The sequence below is a fragment of the Triturus cristatus genome, chromosome 4_1 (genome assembly GCF_964204655.1).
Source record: "Triturus cristatus chromosome 4_1, aTriCri1.1, whole genome shotgun sequence".
Lineage (NCBI taxonomy): Eukaryota > Metazoa > Chordata > Amphibia > Caudata > Salamandridae > Triturus > Triturus cristatus.
The window spans coordinates 332340318-332361637 of NC_140585.1; the positions used below are offsets into that span (position 1 = coordinate 332340318).

Consider the following 21320-nt stretch of genomic DNA (forward strand, 5'->3'; position numbering starts at 1 on the left):
GCGCAGAGAGAAAATGCCAGGCCTTTGCAGACTCTGTATAATGCCAGTTTGAGCACAAACTCGTCTTTGTCACATGTGAATTACAGCGGCTCTCTGAGATCCCTGGTCTTATGGAATGGCATAGTTACGAATATCTCATTGTTGTTCTGTACCCAGTGAATACTGATATCACGGGGTGTAGTAGGACCAAGGGCGTGCACACTGAATATCGAACCCACTATATCAGTGGGACAGATGCTCGTGGACAAAATATAGAAAGAAAACATCAACATAGAAGTAAGTTTAGATTTTCTATACCTATATGTACCTATGCAGTGCATATAGCTTCACGGTACATACACAGATGTGGATTTGGGAATGCTAGATCTATACTTCCCCGTATGCACGTGCCTTTCGATACTTTATCCCTTGTTACTCTGCCCTCGATACTCCTCTACCACGATGCTGTTGGCGTCGATACTCAGTGGTACAACCATTGCCAGGCCATCCCAAGCCCTGCGTCTCCTAATGGGCGGACGATGCAGTCTAGCTGCCCGGTTTGCATGGCTGCAAGCTGCCAAGCCTCGCTTCACTCAGTACTGGACTCCAAGCTGCCAAGCCTCGCTTCACTCAGTACTGGACTCCAAGCTGCCAAGCCTCGCTTCACTCAGTACTGGACTCCAAGCTGCCAAGCCTCGCTTCACTCAGTACTGGACTCCAAGCTGCCAAGCCTCGCTTCACTCAGTACTGGACTCCAAGCTGCCAAGCCTCGCTTTACTCAGTACTGGCCAAGGAGAATGATGGTCTAGCTGACAGCTGAGATGCGCAGGAGAGGGATGGTCAGTGCAAGGCACGGAGGGAGGCGGGGGTCTACGACTGTGCAGTTTGGGCCGTTGAATACAGAGACATTATTGCACAACAGCGTCCTACAAAAATATTGACTATTAGTATAATGCCAAGATAAGTGCATAGAGGTAAGTACAGGTTGATCTGATCATGCTACAGCAGGTTTTGGCCACTTGGGGACCGGTACTCCGCTATGGACGCATAGCTTCAGGCATAAAACCTAGGCGGCGCCCTCTGAACGCTCATCTTTGCGTCTCCATCCCTCATCAGCAACATTGTCGCTTTCAGTGTCAACTGACTCGCCTACATCCATCCAGCATCTTTCAAAGTCCCCAGCCTTTGAGATATGGTACCCGAACATCATGGATTTGATATCGTCCTGCAGACATCCCAGCTTAAATATCGGCTACTAAAATATTGCCTTGGTAAATATATACAGGTAGACATAGGTTTAGTATACTAAACTCAACATGTATGTACCTTGACAATATATATGTCTTTAAAAAACTTACACATGGAGCTAAGGATAGTAAATTCAAGGCCAAAATTGGAAACACTGGCGAAATCAAAAAACAAGTATTAGCTACTATAAATATAAAAGTAATAAAATGACCTGCAAAATAGTCCAGTCTTCTTATGCAACTGCTGCAGTGATCTGCGAGCAATCTAATGGTCCCATGCCCGAGCAGCACGTGCAGTGGCTCCGCCTTTCACCATTCTCGTACTGCAAAAGGAGTACCACCCAGAAGGATGATGATAATATCTGCTGTGGGAGGGCTGTTGGAAGTTCGCAGTACAGGCGGAGATGTTTTAAAGCACGGGCAAAGCGGGCAATAGCCCTGGCCCCCACCATCCGAGGGGCCCCGTGGGAAAGGAAGCTTTCTTTTTATCTAGCTTGCCGCAGTCTGTTTCCATTTGTCAGCCCTGCCTCTCCCTCGACTTCTCGCTCGCTTTGCCCAGTGGCATCTTGAGGGTTTCTGGGGTCCCTGGAAAGACATATTTCAACAGTTTTTGTGTGAACCCCGGTTTTTAAAGTTTGTTTGACATCATGTGAACTTCAGTTGGCAGAAAATAGGCAGTAAAACCTCCAGGGGCCCCCAAAACATTCGTGCCTGGGGCCCCATAAATCCCTAACATGTGAGTGAGTACAGGACTGCTGTTCCTCAGTCTGACACAATATTACCCACTGTGGGCAACAAAATGGACACACTGCAGGAAAGGCCATGAGGAAGACGTGCGGCAGGGAAGGGTGGGGGCCAGTGGCTGCGAGGGTCGAGGTGCTGGTGAGAATAGACCAAAGGCAGGGTGCTCTACCCTCATTCCCTAGCTCTATGGGAGTAGTTTCTTTATATGGTTATTTCTGCAGTGCATAGGTAATAATAACATTTGTATTATTAATTATTATTATTATTGAATTCAATATTGGTATTATTATGATCCTAGCACATACTGTATGCAGCCACTAGAACAATAGGCGCTACGTTATCCAACAGCACTCCTTTCATTGCCCAAGGGAGGATAAAATGCTGAGTCAGCCCTGCCACGTTTGAACGTTTGCCCCGTCGAGGGTAGGCCCTCTCGACAATCAGCGCTTTATGAAACGACACTCGTGACTAGACGAGGAGCTGCAGGCGCTAGAGCAGGGGTGGGTGTCGTGTCCCACTCGTGAGCAGCGGGTGGGTCGGTCCAGGCTGCACACTGACCCTCTCGCTGCCTTTGCCGCGACAGACACGCACAGCCAAGTGCTCTTCCCCTTCAGCTGAGTGGCACCTGTCAATCAATGCCAGGGTGTACATAACTCGATCGCAAGGCTTGCCTCGGCTCTGTGTGCAATTACGCGCGTTGTATTGAACTGACTGTAATGAATATGCCCGGGTGATACCGTGCAGACTCGAGGCTTTCCAAGCCCCACAGGGACTTCTTCAGATGGCAGTAATACTTAGGGTCGGGGGTAGTAAATGGCAGCCCCGGCCAGCACGTGCACAGCATTAAAAAGCGAGCCGTTGGGAAGGGAAGTAGCGCTGCGGTACTCACCAGGTCTTTGGAGGTGCCGAGGCGCTTGAGCTGGTCCAGGGGCAGCAGGTCGGCGGAGTCCTTGTGCACAAACTGCGTGGCCTGCTTGAGCCGCCGCTGCTGGTGCAGGATGGCTCGGTCCCTCATCTCCGTCTCCCTCCGGTGCTGGCCGCTCTCGCCCTCCCTGGGCAGCGGCTCGCGGCTCCCGGGGTCCGCTCTGCGGCAGCTACTGGGGCTGCTCATGGTAGAAAGGCTGCTCCGAGCCGGGGGACCCGGTGCTTCTGTGCCCGGGGCCTCTGCTCAGCACTGGTGCTATGCGCCTGCCTTTTTTGTCCTCTCCTGAGCCCTGCTGCTGTGCACTCCACTCTACTGCCCTCCACTGAGCCCTGCTGCGCTGCACTCCACTCTACTGCCCTCACCTGAGCCCTGCTGCGCTGCACTCCACTCTACTGCCCTCCACTGAGCCCTGCTGCGCTGCACTTCTCTCTACTGCCCTCACCTGAGCCCTGCTGCTGGGTACTCCCCTCTACTGCCCTCCCCTGAGCCCTGCTGTCCTGCTATTCACTCTACTGCCCTCCCCGGAGCCCTGCCCTTCTCTCTACTGCCGTCCCCTGAGCCCTGCACTTCTCTCTACTGCCCTCCCCGGAGCCCTGCCCTTCTCTCTACTGCACTCCCCTGAACCCTGCACTTCTCTGTACTGCCCTCCCTTGAGCCCTGCACTTCTCTCTACTGCCCTCCCCTGAACCCTGCACTTCTCTCTACTGCCCTCCCTTGAGCCCTGCACTTATCTCTAATGCCCTCCCCTGAGCCCTGCTGCGCTGCACTTCTCTCTAACACCCTCCTCTAAGCTCTCCTGCACAGCACTTCTCTCGTGTCCCACAGTGAACGCTGCTGCGCTGCACTTCCCGCTACTGCCCCTGTTGAACCCTGTTGCACCGCACCTCTCTTTGCTGCCCCCTGCCGAGCCCTCCTGTGCTGCACTCCCCTGCCGAGCCCTCCTGTGCTGCACTCCTCTATGACGTCCCTATTGAGAAATGCTGCTCTGCACTTTCTGCTGCTGCCCCTTCTGTTTTATGCCCTTCCCGTTGAGGCCCCTTGCTCAACCTTCCAGACTGCACTGCTCTCTAACCCCCGATGTCTCGCAAAGCTCGGCCGCTCCCTACTCTCTTCCAGTACCCAGTGGTGACCTATTCAGCTCCGCTTCTCTCCCACTCTCTCCCAGCCCTACACACCTTCATCCTACTGAGGTCTATTACTGTCCCCTCACACTCCCCCCCGGTGTCCTAGACAGCTCCGCATTTCATCACTTCTCAGCAGTCCTTTCTACTCCTCCCAGAGCCCACCTACTGAGCCCTCGTATTCTTTAAGCCTCTGAGCCCCCGCTGTGCTGTAGTAGTTCCTTCTGCAGTTCTTCTCTCCTTCTTTTGTGCTCCTGCAGCTCTGCTAGTTCTTTCCACTTGTGTTCCTGCTGCTCTGTATTCTTCTCTCCTCCTCGTGTGCTCCTGCTGCTCTGTATTCTTCTCTCCTCCTCGTGTGCTCCTGCTGCTCTGTATTCTTCTCTCCTCCTCGTGTGCTCCTGCTACTCTGTATTCTTCTCTCCTCCTCGTGTGCTCCTGATGCGCTGCTGTCCTGTGACGTGGGCCTCCTCTTCTTCCTCTGCCCTTTGCGGTTCCTTCCACTCCGTTATTCTCACCTGTGCCCTGGTGAGCCGAGTCTCCCCTCGCTGACTCGTGCAGGCTCCTCGCTCTGCCTCCAGCGCGTACCTTCCCCGCTCCCCTGCTGCTCCGGCCCCTCCCCCAGGCCGGGGCCTATGGCGAGGGCCCACGTCACTGAGACATTTGCATGAGCTGATGTGAGGGGGACGTAGAGAAACGGTCCAGGGCTACAGATGATGGGGCACCGCTCCAAGCCACCCCCTCCTGTTCTATCTAGATGTGGCACCGACCGCATAACTGTCACCGGATGAGCACGTGAGATGGGTCAGTGGATTAAGTGCCTGCTGCAGGAAGGGGACGTGCGCTAGCTGCTCAGCTCTTGCCTTCTAGTTGGTACTTCACTAGTAATACCTCTTCCTTCCCGAGGAGAGCAAGACAGAGTTCAGTGCACTGAAATTAGTTTAGCTGAAATTTTACTTGCTGAAAATATTTTTTTTAAGCTGCAAAGGTAGCTGAGAGGGTTGAGTGCATGTTGCCGAGATCTGTGTGTGACCTGTTCATCAGAGTTCCACCACGACTGATTCTACTAATTCTTAAAGTGTATAATGGTATGCATATGCGAGTCATGCTTATTTAGAGAGACATAGTGTGTGTGCACAGTAATACGAAAATTGTAAGGAGAGCACTTACACACATGCTCAAGTGTCATGCTTCGTCCTCACACCGGCTCAGCTGTCATGCTTCGCCCTCACACACCTGCTCTGGTGTCATGCTTCACCCTCACACACCGGCTCAAGTGTCATGCTTCGTCCTCACACACCTACTCAGGTGTCATGCTCTGCCCTCACACACCTGTTCAGGTGTCATGCTTTGTCCTCACGTACCTTCTCAGTTGTCATGCTTCACCCTCAGACACCTGCTCAGGTGTCATGCTTCACCCTCACACACCTGCTCAGGTGTCATGCTTCGCCCTCACACATCTGCTCAGGTGTCATGCTTTTACCATGCTTCACCCTCACACACCTGCTCAGTTGTCATGCTCCACCCTCACACACCTGCTCAGGTGTCATGCTTCATCCTCACACACCAGCTCAGGTGTCATACTTTGACCTCACACACTTTCTTAGGTGTCATGCTTCGCCATCACACACTGGCTCAGGTGTCATACTTTGTCCTAACATACCGACTCAGATGATATGCTTCATCCTCACACACCTTCTCAGTTGTCATGCTTCGCTATCACACACCTGCTCAGGTGTCATGCTTCGTCCTCACACTCCTGCTCAGGGGTCATGCTTTGTGCTCACACACCAGCTTAGCTGTCATGCTTCGTCCTCACACACCAGCTTAGGTGTCATGCTTTTCCCTCACACACCTGCTCAGGTGTCTTGTTTCGCCCTCACACACTGGCTCAGGTGTCCTGCTTCATCCTCACATTCTTTCTCAGGAGTCATGCTTCGTCCTCACAGACCTGCCCAGATGTCATGCTTCGCCATCACACACCTGCTCAGGTGTCATGCCTCGCCCTCACACACCTGCTCAGGTGTCAGACTTCACCCTCACACAGCTGCTCAGGTGTCATGCTTTGTCCTCACACACCTGCTCAGGGGTCATGCTTCGTCCTCACACATCTGCTCAGCTGTCATGCTTTGTCCTCACACTCCTGCTTAGGGGTCATGCTTTGCCCTCACACATCTCCTCAGGTGTCAAGCGTCACCCTCACACACCTGCTCAGGTGTCATTATTGGCCCTCACACACCTGCTCAGGTGTCATGCTTCACCGTCACACACCTGTTCAGGTGTCATGCTTTGTCCTCACACTCCTGCTCAGAGGTCATGCCTCGCCCTCACAAACCTGCTCAGGTGTCATGCTTCGCCCTCACACACCCGCTCAGGTGTTATGCTGCGCCCTCACACACCTGCTCGGTTGTCATGCTTCACCCTCGCACACCTGCTCAGGTGTCATGCCTCGCTCTCAGACACCTGCTCAGGTGTCATGCCTCGCTCTCACACACCTGCTCAGGTGTTATGATTCATCCTCACACACCTGCTCAGTTGTCATGCTTTACCCTCATACACCTACACAGGTGTCATGCTTCATCCTCACACACCTGCTCAGCAGTCATGCCTTGCTCTCACACACCTGCTCAGGTGTCATGCTTCACCCTCACACTCCTGCTCAGTTGTCATGCTTCACCCTCACACACCTGCTCAGGTGTCATGCTTCATCCTCACAAACCTGCTCAGGTGTCATGCCTCGCTCTCAGACACCTGCTCAGGTGTCATGCTTCACCCTCACACTCCTGCTCAGTTGTCATGCTTCACCCTCACACATCTGCCCAGGTGTCATGCTTCGTCCTCACACACCGACTCCAGTGTCATGCTTCATCCTCACACACCTTCTCAATTGTCATGCTTTGCCATCACACACCTGCTCAGGTGTCATGCCTCGCCCTCACACACCTGCTCAGATATCATGCTTCGTGCTCACACACCTGCTCAGTTTTCTGATTCGCCCTCACACACCTGCTCACACCTGCTCAGGTGTCATGCTTCATCCTCACATACCTTCTCAGTTGTCATGCCTCGCCCTCACACACCTGCTCAGGTGTCATGCTTCATCCTCACACTCCTTCTCAGGTGCCTGCTGCAGGAAGGGCACGTGCGCTAGCTGCTCAGATCTTGCCTTCTAGTTGGTACTTCACTAGTAATACCTCTTCCTTCCCGAGGAGAGCAAGACAGAGTTCAGTGCACTGAAATTAGTTTAGCTGTAATTTTACTTGCTGAAAATATTTTTTTTAAGTTGGCTAGGTAGCTGAGTGGGTTGAGTGCATGTTGCCGAGATTTGTGTGTGACCTGTTCATCAAAGTTCCACCACAACTGATTCTACTAATTCTTGAAGTGTATAATGGTATTCATATGCGAGTCATGCTTATTTAGAGAGACATAGTGTGTGTGTGCACAGTAATACGAAAATTTTAAGGAGAGCCCTCACACACCTGCTCAAGTGTCATGCTTTGCCTTCACACACCTGCTCAGGTGTCATGCTTCACCCTCACACACCTGCTCAGATGTCATGCTTCGTCCTCACACACCTGCTCAGGTTTCATGCTTCACCCTCACACACCTGTTCAGGTGTCATGCTTTGTCCTCACGCACCTGCTCAGGGGTCATGCCTCACCCTCACACGCCTGCTCAGGTATTATGCTTCGCCCTCACACACCTGTTCAGTTGCCATGCTTTGCCATGCTTCACCCTCACACAACTGCTCAGTTGTCATGCTTCACCCTCACACATCTGCTCAGGTGTCATGCTTCATCCTCACACACCTGTTCAGGTGTCATCCCTCGCCCTCACACATCTGTTTAGGTATCATGCTTCGTCCTCACACACCTGCTACGGGGTCATGCCTCTTCCTCACACACCTGCTCAGGTGTCATGCTTCATCCTCACACACCGGCTCAGGTTTCATGCTTCGTCCTCACACACCTGTTCAGGTGTCATGCTTCACCCTCACACACATGCTCAGGTGTCAGGCTTTGCCCTCACACACATGCTCAGGTGACATGCCTCGCTCTCACACACCTGCTCAGGTGTCATGCCTTGCCCTCACATACCTGTTCAGAGGTCCTGCCTCGCGCTCACACACCTGCTCAGGTGTCATGCTTCGCCATCACACACCTGTTCAGGTGTCATGCCTCATCCTCACACACCTGCTCAGGTGTCATGCTTCGTCCTCACACACCTGCTCAGGTGTCATGCCTCACCCTCACACACCTGTTCAGGGGTCATGCCTCGCCCTCACACATATGTACAAACAGGTTAAAATAGTTAAGAAAGAGATAAAAAAAATTCATCTGGAATAATACATTTTCAGGTTAAGAAGATGATAGGAAAATCAGACACAGTCAGGTCCTTGGTTTTGCATCTTAAGGAAGTTTCTCCTGACCCACAACATGGAATTTAAAAAACGTGAAACTGCAAAAACTATATGGGAATCTGTGTTATATTTTAAGATTCTAAATGCTTCCATGCAATGGGTTGTGCCTAGGTTTTTACACAGCTGAACCAACCATCTTTGTCCTATTAATTGATACCCCAAGCAAAAAAAGAACACATGTACTTCGGACTCAGCACACATGTTACATGCTGGACACCCACTTGGATTTCCGCCCGACCATTTACACGTAAAAGCACGCAGGGGGAGACAGCCGTGGCGAAACTGTACATAAAAGCACGCAGGGGGAGACAGCCGTGTCAAAACTGTACACACACCTGCTCAGGTGTCATGCTTCACCCTCACACACCTGCTGAGGTGTAATGCTTCATCCTCACACACCTGTTCAGGTGTCATGCTTCATCCTCACACACCTGCTGAGGTGTAATGCTTCATCCTCACACACCTGCTCAGGTGTCATGCTCCGCCCTCACACATCTGCCAGGTGTCATGCTTCACCCTCACACACCTGCTCAGTTGCCATGCTTTGCCATGCTTCACCCTCACACTCCTTCTCAGGTGTCGTGTTTCGTCCTCACACACCTGCTCAGTTGTCATGTGTCATCCTCGGGTTTCCCCATTGGCCAACAATGAGTTCTTAATGCATGTTTACAATACTGTGGTTGATGCTAGAACAGTCACACTGACATCATATTGGTCGACATGTTTCTCCCAGGTGGCCGGAGGATCGGTGGCATTGGTCAGGAAAAGGTTCAATTTTTATACGAAAATACAATATCCCATTCATACAAACAGTAATAATATAATAAACTACTGGATGAAGCAGGCTGACTGAAAGCTATTTTAAGTAAGAATAGCATAGATTCAATTTTAGTAAAATCAAAAGGTCTTGACTAACCCAAGACCTAAAAGTGAGGAGTCATCTTCAGGAGCGCTCTGGGAATTCATGGAAAATGAGGCACAAATCCAAGCCCACGTTCAATTAACACGCACACACAAAACATGTAGTAATATAATCTATAAGTAGTGACGCTGTGAGTTGAAGAAATATATTTCCCAGATATTCAACAATCACAGACATACTTTGCCCTGCTTTGGGGCTCACCTGCGTCACGGCGATGGCGTTTGACAGAAGTGAAGCCAAATGGAGGCTAACACGGTACGGCGTTACCCCAGCGCTAAGAAGGGTGAAAACTGGATGTAAGGGAAGCGTTATCTCCGTGGCCCTGTCAGGGGGTGCTGCCGGCGCCCCCTCCCCCCCCCCCCCCCCCCACTCCCCGAAGCACATTAACATGCGGCAGCAGCTTTTCTAGCGCCGCCGGTCTCGTCACGAAGCGCGCGATGAATCGATGCCCTCTTCCGGCGTCCTTGACACGCGTTAATGTGGCTTTTTAGGATCTGAAGAACGCGCGCGCTCGAAGCGTGGTGGAAACACACCTTCTTTGAACACTGCCTCGGAGAGCGTTCCTTACTGTGCGTTTCATGGCTGCAGAGCTCTGGCAAAGTGTGCGGTGCTGTCTGTGCAAGGTCACACAGCGAGGAGGCAGGAAGGAAGTCTGCCTGGCAGCTACATGAGAATTACACATCTTGATTACTGCAGCCTTGTGGCTTTGAGCCACCGCGCACAAAAAACTGCTGTCATCACCCACCCAAAAGGAACCCGTTTGGTGTGCTTTCGTGGGTTTAATGAGTAGTGGGTGGGCCGTTTCCCGATGTTTTTGATTAGTAACCTATATTTTGCACGAATTGAAGTTGCAAGTTTCAAATCCTGGGTTTTCCAGTATTTCCTGAAGTACATGCCCTTTCAATCACTGTACAGCCCAGGACACTGCTCTCTCAACCATCGGCCTCCGGGCCTGAGTATACGTCCCTGGCTGTAACAACGTGTGTACGGTTCCTAATGCAAGCCAGGGATGAAGTCCCCATGCCAGGTTACTAATAAAACACAGTTAAAATTGGGGTGCATTGCTTCCCCTCCCTTGGCCGAGCCCCAGTGCAACTGCACCTGCTGCACTATTGAGATCTGCTCCATCTGTTGCTCTATATTGTGGGGTCCCTTCAGTAGGCTTAGTAAACACTACAAAGGGCCTCGAATTTGTTCCTTGCTCTTTGTGGAGGACAGTGTTGCACACTTTGGCCCAAAGGACTCTCGAGCACCACCTGGTGGCCATCTTGGAGAAATCTAAGCTGTTTTCAGTGGAAGTGGAGGTGCTTGTTGAAGCCCGCCCCTGACCAATGTGCTGGACAGGGGCCTAAGGTGACCAGATTCTAAGCCGGAACAAGCATTTTCAATGCAATAGGTCTCGCATTTGCGAGCATTTAAGCTATTGGCATTGAAAATGAGAAAGCCTTTTATTTATGTGTTTTTAAAAGGAACACATATGGGTAGGATAAGATAAAAATGTATAAAGCACACTTATACCCGAGGGTATCAAGGCGCTAAACAGGCAGAGGTGAAGGGAGGAGCCTAAGACAGCCAACTAGGATGACAAAAGCCATGTCTTCAGCAGCTTCCTAAAAGCCGGAAGAGAGTCTGCATTGAAAATGGAGGAAGGCAGGGAGTTTCAAAGTTTGGCGGCCCTATGGAGAATGAGCCCCACCTGGCTCTGCGGTATCTAGGAGAGATCAATTTTTTCTGGGAGGAGGATCTCAGAACTCTCCTGGGAGTCTACCATTGGAACATGGTGTTCAACTGCAGCGAGCCTTTACTATGCAAGGCTTTGCATACTGTGCTCAGAACCTTGACGAAGATACGCTGCTCAATGGGTAGCCAGTGCAAGGCGCGAATCCCCTGCCTGGCAGATAGTTGCTTAGGAATGTTCAAGATCAGCCTTGCTGCTGCGTTGTGAACAACCTGGAGTTTGTTCAGAGAAGTCGCATTGATGTTAAGGTATAAAGCATTGCAATAATCAACCCGGGAGGTGTTAAGTGCGATGATGGTCGACCGATGCAAATCAGGCGGGATGAAGGATAACACCTTTCTGAGGATCTTTAAGATATAGAAACATGTGCTGACCGTACGGTTGACCTGAGCATCAAAGGTCAGACCCTGGTCGAAAATGACCCCTAGATTTTTAACTGCCTTAGCTCGGACGGGAAGGGGACCACAATCTGCAGGCCACCAGGCACTTGACCAGATAGAGTTCTGTAAGCCAAAAAACAGCATCTCGGTCTTATGAGCATTGATCTTAAGGGAGTTACCCTTCATCCAGCAGATAATGCTTACCATACACTGGTTGAATTTCTCCGCAACCAGTTGCAAATCATTAAAGATGGAAGCAATAATTTGAGTATCGTCCGCGTACGAGATCACCTGGAACCCAAATGATCTCACCAGCTCAGCCAAGGGGGTCACATAATTGATAAATAAGGTGGGGCTCAGGGAGGAGCCCTGAGGGACCTCACATGGAAGGGTGAAAGCATTAGCTCTAAAAACTCCGCAGCTAACAATATTCCTTCTTCCCGACATAAAGGAATGGAGGATCTATAGAGCTTTGCCCCCAACTCCCACTTCCTGCAGACGCTGGACCATGCGCATCGGGGAGATGGTATCAAAAGCTGCCGACAGGTCGAGCATAATCAGCACAGCAGAACCTCCCTGATCCACCTGCGTGCGGATATGGTCAGTGGCTGCAATAAGGGCGGACTCGGTGCTGTGACTAGCATGAAACCCATTCCGAGAGAGGTCTAAACACTCCTGGGACTCCACATGGTTCTTCAGTACAGTGTTGATGAATTTCTCAGCATTTTGGCAGGGGACGGGAGAAGGGAGATAGGGCAATAACTTTTCAACTCTGAGGGGTCGGCGTTGTTTTTTTTTTTAGGAGTGGTGAGACAATATCCTCCTTCCAGGTGTCCGTTAGTTCCCGGAAAGGTGACTGTTGTTGATAACCTTGCACAGGAAATTAGCTACAGGGTCAGGAACCAGTTTAAGTAAGGAGTGCATACAGGGGTCTGAGGGAGCACTGGATTTAAGACCCATTAGAAGATCTTTAGTTTGTTGAACAGTAATTTGAGGGAAGGAGGTAAGGGCAAGCTTCTCACGGTCCTGAGTAGTCTCCTCAGCATCTTTGGGATGCTGGGCTGTGGAAGGAGGGCAGGAATTAACTACATGCCTTTCACGGGCCTAAGAAACCTCTTTGGCCTCAGGGTCTTCAGATCCATAGGACTACACTCCTGGAAGATCTTGAGGACCTTGTCTTGAAAGTAGGTAGCTACTCTATCACGGAAATCTTGGGAGGGGCTCAGAGATTTCCTTGATGACCCTAAAGAGCATACTAGATGAATTATCTGCTAATAGAATCTTTTCAGTAAAGAATCAGGATTTGGCTTGGAAAACGGCATGCTTGTATTTCTGTAGCAGGGATTTCTGGTTAGACTTTTCCCTAGAACAGGGGTCCCTACACCATTTACGTTCTTGCCTGCGGCACTCCCGCCTAAGGGAGCTGAGCTCTTCTGAGAACCATGGGGCCAATGGTTTAGCTCTTCTAGTGATGCTGTCTTTAAAAAGGGGCAGCAATGTCAGGAGCCTTGTTAATTCAGTTGTGGAAACCCTCAGCCATGCGGGGGAGCAGAATATCCCTTCCCTCACACGCTGTACCCAAGGTGGCCTCGCATTTAGTAGCTGTGAGCTTGTTCAGACCCCTGTAACGAAGGGACCTCGGAATAGAGCTCTCCTTCCCCGTAATGGGAAGGGTGGGGCAGACTCTAAATTAAATCAACCAATGCTCCACCCAGCTGAGTGGCTGAAAAGTCTCTATCCCTAAATTGTCGTGGTTGGTGAAAATGCCGTCCAGAGTGTGGCCGGCGGTGTGGGTAGGAGATTGAACTAGTTACTCAAATCCCAAAGATGTCATGAGCTCAAGGAGGAGCGCTGAATCTTTGTCTTGTTTGTTTTCTAGATGGAAATTAAAATCCCCTAGTATGGTAAGATGAGTAGAGGTAACAAATGGTTCTAATATTTTACACCAGGACTCTGTAAACCTGGTTCTAGGGCCAGGTGGGCTGTATACAAGGAGGCCTGAGAAGTTGTATATCGGATAGCTTAATCCCAAACAAAGCTACCTCCAGTAGCAAGCCAGGGTCACCATCCACGATGCACAGAGTGCATCTAAGAGAGCTACGAGCCACCAAGGCCAGTCCGCCACCTCTGTGGTCAGGGCGGTCACATCTGAGAATGATATAGCCAGGGGGAACAGCATTTGCCAGGTCTGGACTCGAGTTCTCTCTGACCCATGTCTCGGTGACAAAGAGGCAGTCTAAGTTAAGAGTTTGGATAATCAAAGCAATTTCGGTTTTGTGTTTAGGCAAGGAGCGTGCGTTTATTAACGCTCCTCGAAAAGGACTGGTTTTGGAACCAGTTTTGTCATTAGACCCAGAGACAGAGACCGGGTCATGTGTGGGTCTGAAATTGTATGCTGACAGTATTCAGCCTTCCTAGTATTAAGGACAAGTTTATTTTCACACCCCACATTGAGTGGTTTGGGACGTAGTTTAAAAAGACATGACCTTGAGTAGGTAGTAACCGGGGCATTTTTATCTTCTGGGGGAAAACGAGCCACCCAGGCGCGGACGGGAGCATACAGGCTTGCCTTTGGCACGCCTTCGGCATACCAGCGGCACGCCCGCTGCGCGCCCGGCATTGCTTTGGCGTTTTTAATGCCTCAACCCGGAAGTATGCGCAAGCTGAACCGCTAACCCCCAAGATGGCAGTCGGTGCTAGTGCACGGGACTCTCTCCGCACAATTGGGAAAACTCGTGGCGGACCAGAGAGTCTCACAAACAGAGAAGAAAACGATGTCCCAACAAGAGGATAAGAGAGACGCCAGACCAAGGGCATAGGTCAGGCAGCAGAGAAAACCTCAGGCAAGTGAAGCACTGATGGGCAGTACAATGAAGAAAACAAAACGCTAAAATTAGTTAAAAGCAAGTGAACTTACAAACAATTAGTGGTAGTATAACATAACAGAGGCGCAACTCACTGCACCACGCGTACACGTCTATATAAAAGGCATTGTGTTTTTAATGCCAAGAACTCAAACTCTCACAAATTCGAGACCACTATAATGGTGGCCACGCCCCTTTATTGAGACGCTGCTTGCATAATCAGGTTACCGTGATCAGCGTCTAAACAAAGGGGCGCGGCCAATATTAAAGTGAAAGCGCGTGTGGCGCTTTCACCTAAAGTTTTAAAAAAATGTAGTCATTTCAAAAGCCCTGTAGCACGGCCGCTAAAGTAAAAGCGGTCCGCGCTGGTAATTACATAAGTAAATTAGAGCGGCCGCTAAAGTGAAAGCGGCCCACCCAGGTAATTAAATTGGCTCACCCGCTAAAGTGAATGCGGAACGCGCCGTGTATTAAATAATTAAATAAACACGGCTGCTATAAAGCGGACCGCGCTGTCATTTGAATAAAAACATATTACTATTAAAAAAAAATGCAGGTGGGTATTCCGATGTCATGGGTGGAATAGGGAAGAGCATTAAAGAAAGTAGAGCTTACCAACTTATAAAGCAGAACGTGTAACAACCGAAGTAAAAGGGCCAGTCCTTGTGCGAGGTTACAAATGAAGACAAGGGTATACCATGGAGGAACTTACAAGCCTATGTACGAATCTGAAGCCAGCATTTATGAAGGGCAATGACATAAGCCAATGACAAATATGGTCAGAGAGTGGGCGGGGCTTCAAGAACATACTCGAATGCAGCATGCCTCGCAGACCAAAAAACCAGGACCGGCCAGACATAAATTTAGGATTAAAGCCTTCAACCTTACTTCTATGTTTGGCCTGTCCCGATTTTTGAAATATATATATATATATATATATATTCACTGAAAAAACCATAGGTTTCACACATGTTATAGTTAGTGGAAATTTTACTGATAAAAAACCAATGAAATTGCCCCGTTATAGTTAGCGCAGGCAACTATAACTCACGCGACCACAATCCTCTGCTGATGCTAATACTGTATTTAGACACTTATTTGCCCATGTCTTCTTCCATACATTTTTAGCTATACATATATTACAAATATTTTTTTTTCATAAAGACACATATGTCATCAGCAGAGGATTGCGGTCGCGTGAGTTATAGTTGCCTGCGCTAACTATAACGGGGCAATTTCATTGGTTTTTTATCAGTAAAATTTCCACTAACTATAACATGTGTGAAACCTATGGTTTTTTCAGTGAATTTGCAAGGTTTTTTAAATGCTAATTCCTAACTATAACGTGTGTGAAACCTATGGTTTTTTCAGTGAATTAGTACGGTTTTTTAAATGCTAAGTTTTTTTCCCTTATAATAAGCCCTGTACATTTGGTGGCCTACGGCCACCAAAAGCACAGGGGGTGGGGTAAGTGTGGATAGTGTTTTTTTCCATTGTAATAAGCCCAGCACATTTGGTGGCCTTCGGCCACCAAAAGCACAGGGGGTGGGGTAAGTGTGGATAGTGTTTTTTTTATTTTTATTTTTTTACCGTACGCTTACCGTAAGCGTACGGTAAGCGTACCCCGCGAAATTGCCGAAAAAAAAATAAAACCGTTTTTGCACTTGGGGGATGTTTGGGGACTCCCTCAACATGACTATGTGGGAGGGAGTTGTCAAAACAGCCCCTTTACATGTTTTTGGGCTTCCGATTTTAAAAATCTCTCTCAGTGCGAGAGACAAAATGGCGGCCGCCGCTTCCTGGTTTCGGCCGATTCGAATGTTTACTAAGATCTAAGAGCCAATCAGAATCGCGCTCGCGCACGCCACCGTACGCTTACCGTAAGCGTACGGTAAGCGTACCGTAAGCTGGCTCAGATATATATATTGATTTAAAGGCTATTTTCTCAGAATCTACTGAACAGATTTACACCAAACCTACAAAAGGCACTTCCTTGACCTAGGGACTACCTCTCTGCCAAATTTTGAGTAATTCTGTTCAGCCATTCGGGCTGTAGCTCGTTCTAAAGGTCCTATGGAAAAATGCATGGGAAAAACGCGTTTTGGGACCCCCCTTTTATCTCAGCCCCCGCTTGACGAATCCCCCCGAGACTTTCAGGGTAGGAGCGGAGCGTAGCGCCCCACCTATTTTGAGAAATTCGCGAGGATTCGTCGACCGGCGCCAAAGTTATTCAAAATAGAATGTTGAGGTTTTCCTATGGAAACGTGGTCCTAACTATAACTACCTACTGGCTATCGCCAGTAGGTAATATATATATATATGTATGCAGTGTCAAGAAAGCCTGTATGTGGAATGTCAGTAATGAGTCCTAAATAGGACAAGCATTTGCAATGCAATAGGTCTCGCATTATTAAAGTTTGAGCTATTGGCTAAATAATGCAACACCAATAGTTCAAACTTTAATAATGGAAGACCTATTGTATTATTTTGGGAGCACAGCAGTGAAGGAGAAGCTTATTTATGGGAAGAAGGTGACGTGCAGGTGTTCAGTCCAGTTAGTGGTGTTGCATGTGGCGGCTGGGCAGACGCTAGGATATTTTCTTCCAAGGAATGATGTTGTTTGTGACTCCCAGTCAGTTGCCAATTTTCAGTGATGTTCTGTTCGGGGGTTGCTGTGTGGAGCTGCTTGTGGCGGGCTTCAGTCCCGGGAGTACTATTGGCTGGAGGTCGGTGAGTTGCAGAGATGAGGGTTTGGGGAGGGAATGGTGCATGCAGTCTGTCCGTACAGGGAATCGCTGTTTCCTGGAAAGATGTGGGGTTGCAGTTCAGCCCGGATACGGCTGGTGTTGCTGTGGAGCCGTCGATGTGCCCTATGTTCGTGCGCGCACCAGCCTGCAGCCAACCAGGGCTGAATGAAAGATGCAGGGAGCGCGGTTACATCAGCGCAGCATCGCCGGTCCTGGAGGAAGCACGGAAGCTGCAGGGAAAACAGCGCTTGAGCCCGCAGCCGCATCTGCGTGCTCTATCAGAGAAGTCAGCCAAAGCAAAACTGCAAATACAGCTCCGAATGACTGACACAAGCTGAACAGAGCACGGACATATACTGAGTGAAGCACATGCATAAACTTTAATAACACACACCGCCACAAGCGTACGTATCTTTCACTCAAAAGCACACACATACACATTCACACAACCACAAATATCCATGCACTTGTTTTTCACAAAAACGGCACACAAAAAATAGCCAAATTAGGCGAACAGGCTTAATGGCAAAATGTTCCCTGTATAGGGCGGTATTTTAATCTTCATGATTTTACTTTGAGACACATAGCCCTAAAAACACATCAAAGTATGAGTCTATTCTTCTAACTGCGATTTTAGCATCTATCTTGGCATAATCTAGTAAGTACACACCACAGCTTTATTGCAAAATATAAAAGTAAATTACAAGATAAAAAGTGCAGTTGACATAAAATAAATATGATTTCGGCTTAGGTTGGTTGGCTAATAAATCTAATTTGAGACGAGTACATTACAATACGATTCTTCCACAGATGGGGAATTGCTGTGATTTACAATGGGGTGGGAAGGTCGGGGTGGGGAGGAGGGAACCAGAGCACAAATAGTTTTGTATATTTATTAAGAGTATTGCATTTTTTTTTAGCTGATGCTTTTGCCGACATAGAACTGAAATATCATGTCAGATAGCTCCAACTTAGCAGTTCTCTTTTTTTTATCATTGCACCCATCCCAAGTGCCTGCATTACAGCCAGGGAGATGCAAATTGTAATGTATGCAGCCCAAATGGAATGTCCCTTTCTCATCGCGCATTTCCATATGTAATGGCGATTCACTGCTCTGGTAAAAGCAGCTGGTTCTGCTAATCCTTCCACCACTTTCCAAAAGTGCCAGAGGCAGACCGTCTCGCTGAGTCATTCTTGGTTATTCAGCGAGTCCGATAAATTTTTACAATAATTCTTCCATCAGCCAGATTATTCTTAAATGCATGGTGACAAAAGCTCAGATAACATTCTTGCGCTTCTCTTGTTAAGCCATGGCATTATTTTGTGCGCTTCTTGAGCTATGCAGGGTGTGAGCATCTTGAAGAGCAGCCCCGGCTCTACCCCTCCCCCAATGGCCGCGCTATGACTTAGAATGAGAAACCGGAAGAATCTTATCCGAGCCTCTTGTCACCATGCATTTAAGAATAATCAGGCTGATGGAAGAAATGTTGCAAACATTTATCAGACTAGCGGAGTACCGAAGAATGACTCAGCGAGCTGGTCTCCATCTGACCGTTTTGGAAAGTTAGATAAGGGATTAGCAGAAAGGAGCTGCATTTACCCGTTTGGGATTTCCGAGAGCCAAAGAGATACAGCGGCCCCAGCTCTACCCTGCCCCCTCCTCCAAAGGCCTCGCCCGCACAGCCTGAGAGGCCACAACGGAGGAGCAGAGCGGCCTCTAGCAACTGTCTGGGACAGGAAAGCAATGCAAAGTTGAATTGTAAACTCCACGTCTGCCACAGAAAAAAAATGCATTTAACCTGTGAGGTGCGCTTTGGTGAAGTCACCATAATTAACCAATACAGGGTTGAAAATGTAAAAGCAGAGTCTGAGACAGGAAAGCAATGGCTCCTTAAAAGGTAACCGCGAGGTATGCAAGCCTTAAAGCAAAATATAAACAATGTGTCTGCCACAGAAGAGCAATGCCTCCCTTAACAAGCCCTCACCCAAAGGAAACAAGCGCGGCCCCGGCGAGCCTCGCATACAGGAAGGGGCCGCGAGACGCGCTGTGTGGTGGGGGAGGGGGAGGAGCATTGAGGCGCAAAAGTCAAAGCAGGCTGGCTGGCGAGTGGTGTGCGATGTGCGCGCACCATGACGAGAGAGGAAAGCCATATGGCGCCTCTGCTCGTCATTGTGCGCGTAACCGCACGCCCGTCGCCAGTGGGCTGAAGCGCTTCACAAAAGCGGATTGCATGGCGGCACGATGCACGTGATTGTGCGCGTGCTCGCCATGCAATCCGCTTTTGGGAGCACTTTTGGGAGCCCCTTACTATAGTCTCGCATAGCAATTGCTATCGCAATAGCTAGGCGAGACCTAAAAAACGGCTTTGCTCACTCGTAAACTGAACTTGCCGAGTCAACTCTACAGCTAAGGAATCGAGTGGATTAATTTAGAAGGTTAATGTAATGCAATTCGTTTTTTTGCAGTTTGGATATAAGGGAGCAACTATCGTATTTTGGTGTATTTGTACATTGAGATTTATTTGAATTCCAACATCTGAAAAACGTTGCATTTAAACGTGAATAGCAGTTAAATAATTATAAATAGCGGAGAGTGATCAAAGTGCGAGTATTTTGTCTAGCTCTATATAAAGTGTGTATTTTCGAGTCAACTAAGATGGCGATTAATCCTAGATTGAAAAAGGCTGCCCAAGCCGAAACGCGTCTCAGAATTGCTTGATCGCAATGTGGTTTGTTGACTAAAGCGATGGATTTCCACAGTCTTCGAGTGCAGATTCTCTTTTCTATCAAAGAAGTTTGTGGCTATTATTACTAGGTGCTAGCAGTGGCACCCTTTTCTGGACTACCTGTGGTTTGGCGCCTGCCGATAGAAACCGTGAGAGTGTATATATAAATATAAATAAATAAATATATATATATATATATATATTCAGTGAAAAAACCATAGGTTTCACACACGTTATAGTTAGGAATTAGCATTTAAAAAACCTTAGAAATTCAGTGAAAAAACCATAGGTTTCACACATGTTATAGTTAGCTGGACATTTTACTCGTAAAAAACCAATGAAATTGCCCCGTTATAGTTAGTTCAGCTAACTATAACTCGCGCGCCCGCAATGCACTGCTGATGACGTCACATATTACATCACTCATGACATGGTCAGTGACATCACTCATGACATCACTGATGACATCTCAAATGACATCACTGATGACATCACTGATGACATCATCCAGTGAATGTGGGTTTTTCTGAAAATTAAATATGTTTTATATATGTATATCTCAAGGTCGATGGAAGAATAAATGGGTATATAAGTGTCTAAATGGATGATTTGTTTTTGAAAAATTGATTGTGTAACTGACTGATTAAGTGTATCTTAGTGAATACATGGCTTAGTGAGTAATGTTTAAATGTGTAAATATCTGTATGAGTCTCTCACTTTGTGTATAAGTGGCTGCATGGGTTGGTGAGTAGCTACATGGGTGTCTATATAGGTTATTAGTTGGTTTTTTGAGTATCAGTCTGAGTGTCTGTATGGTTCGGTGGGGGGTATTACGTAGTGCATAGGTGCATGAATGAGTGACTCACTGTTTGTATGTGTTGAACAGACCATGTGTGCAGGACTACATGGGTGGATGAGTGTGTGTATGGGTGTGTTAGTGAGTGAATGACTGTCTCAATAGTGTCTTTATGAGTAACTACATATGCTTAAAACTAGTATATGTGACTATTGGTGTATATATGTGAGTATATGCAAGGGTGAGAGATTGGAAGAGTTCCTGTATGAATAAGTATGTGTTTCTATAAGTGATTGTTTAAAAGACTAAGTATGTGTAAGTTTCCGTAGAAGTAAGTATGGTGGTGTGTGTATAACTGTATATGCAAGTAAATGTATGTTTGATTCTTTATTAGTACGAGTGACTATGTGTGTGAGTAACTCTATGGATGAGTGGCATTGTGTAACAGGATGTATAGGTGTATGAGTACATATGATGAGTGAGTACATGTATGAGTGACTGTATTGGACTGTTGGTGAATGAGTGGATGTGTATGTGGATCTTAGAATTACTGAAGAGGTTGTTGTAACTGGTATTGGTATGTCCATTGTTTTGAAAATTTTAGTCTCTATTTTTGAATGTGTGTGTCAAAGGTTATATTAGGGTGAGAGGAGGTCTGCCACTCTATCACAAGGATGATGTCATCAGTGATGTCATCAGTGATGTCATTTGAGA

General features: G+C 48.2%; 1 protein-coding gene across 1 annotated transcript in view; it reads right to left on the reverse strand.

Annotated features, from left to right (window-relative positions):
* Positions 1-3733, reverse strand: part of NRIP2 (nuclear receptor interacting protein 2) — a 341008-nt gene extending 337275 nt beyond the window's left edge. Inside the window, exon 1 of the mRNA XM_085652303.1 lies at positions 2860-3733. Coding sequence (XP_085508429.1) covers positions 2860-3081 — 222 coding nt within the window. The 5' untranslated portion in view covers positions 3082-3733. The remainder of the gene's footprint in view (positions 1-2859) is intronic.
* Positions 3734-21320: the final 17587 nt, after the last annotated feature.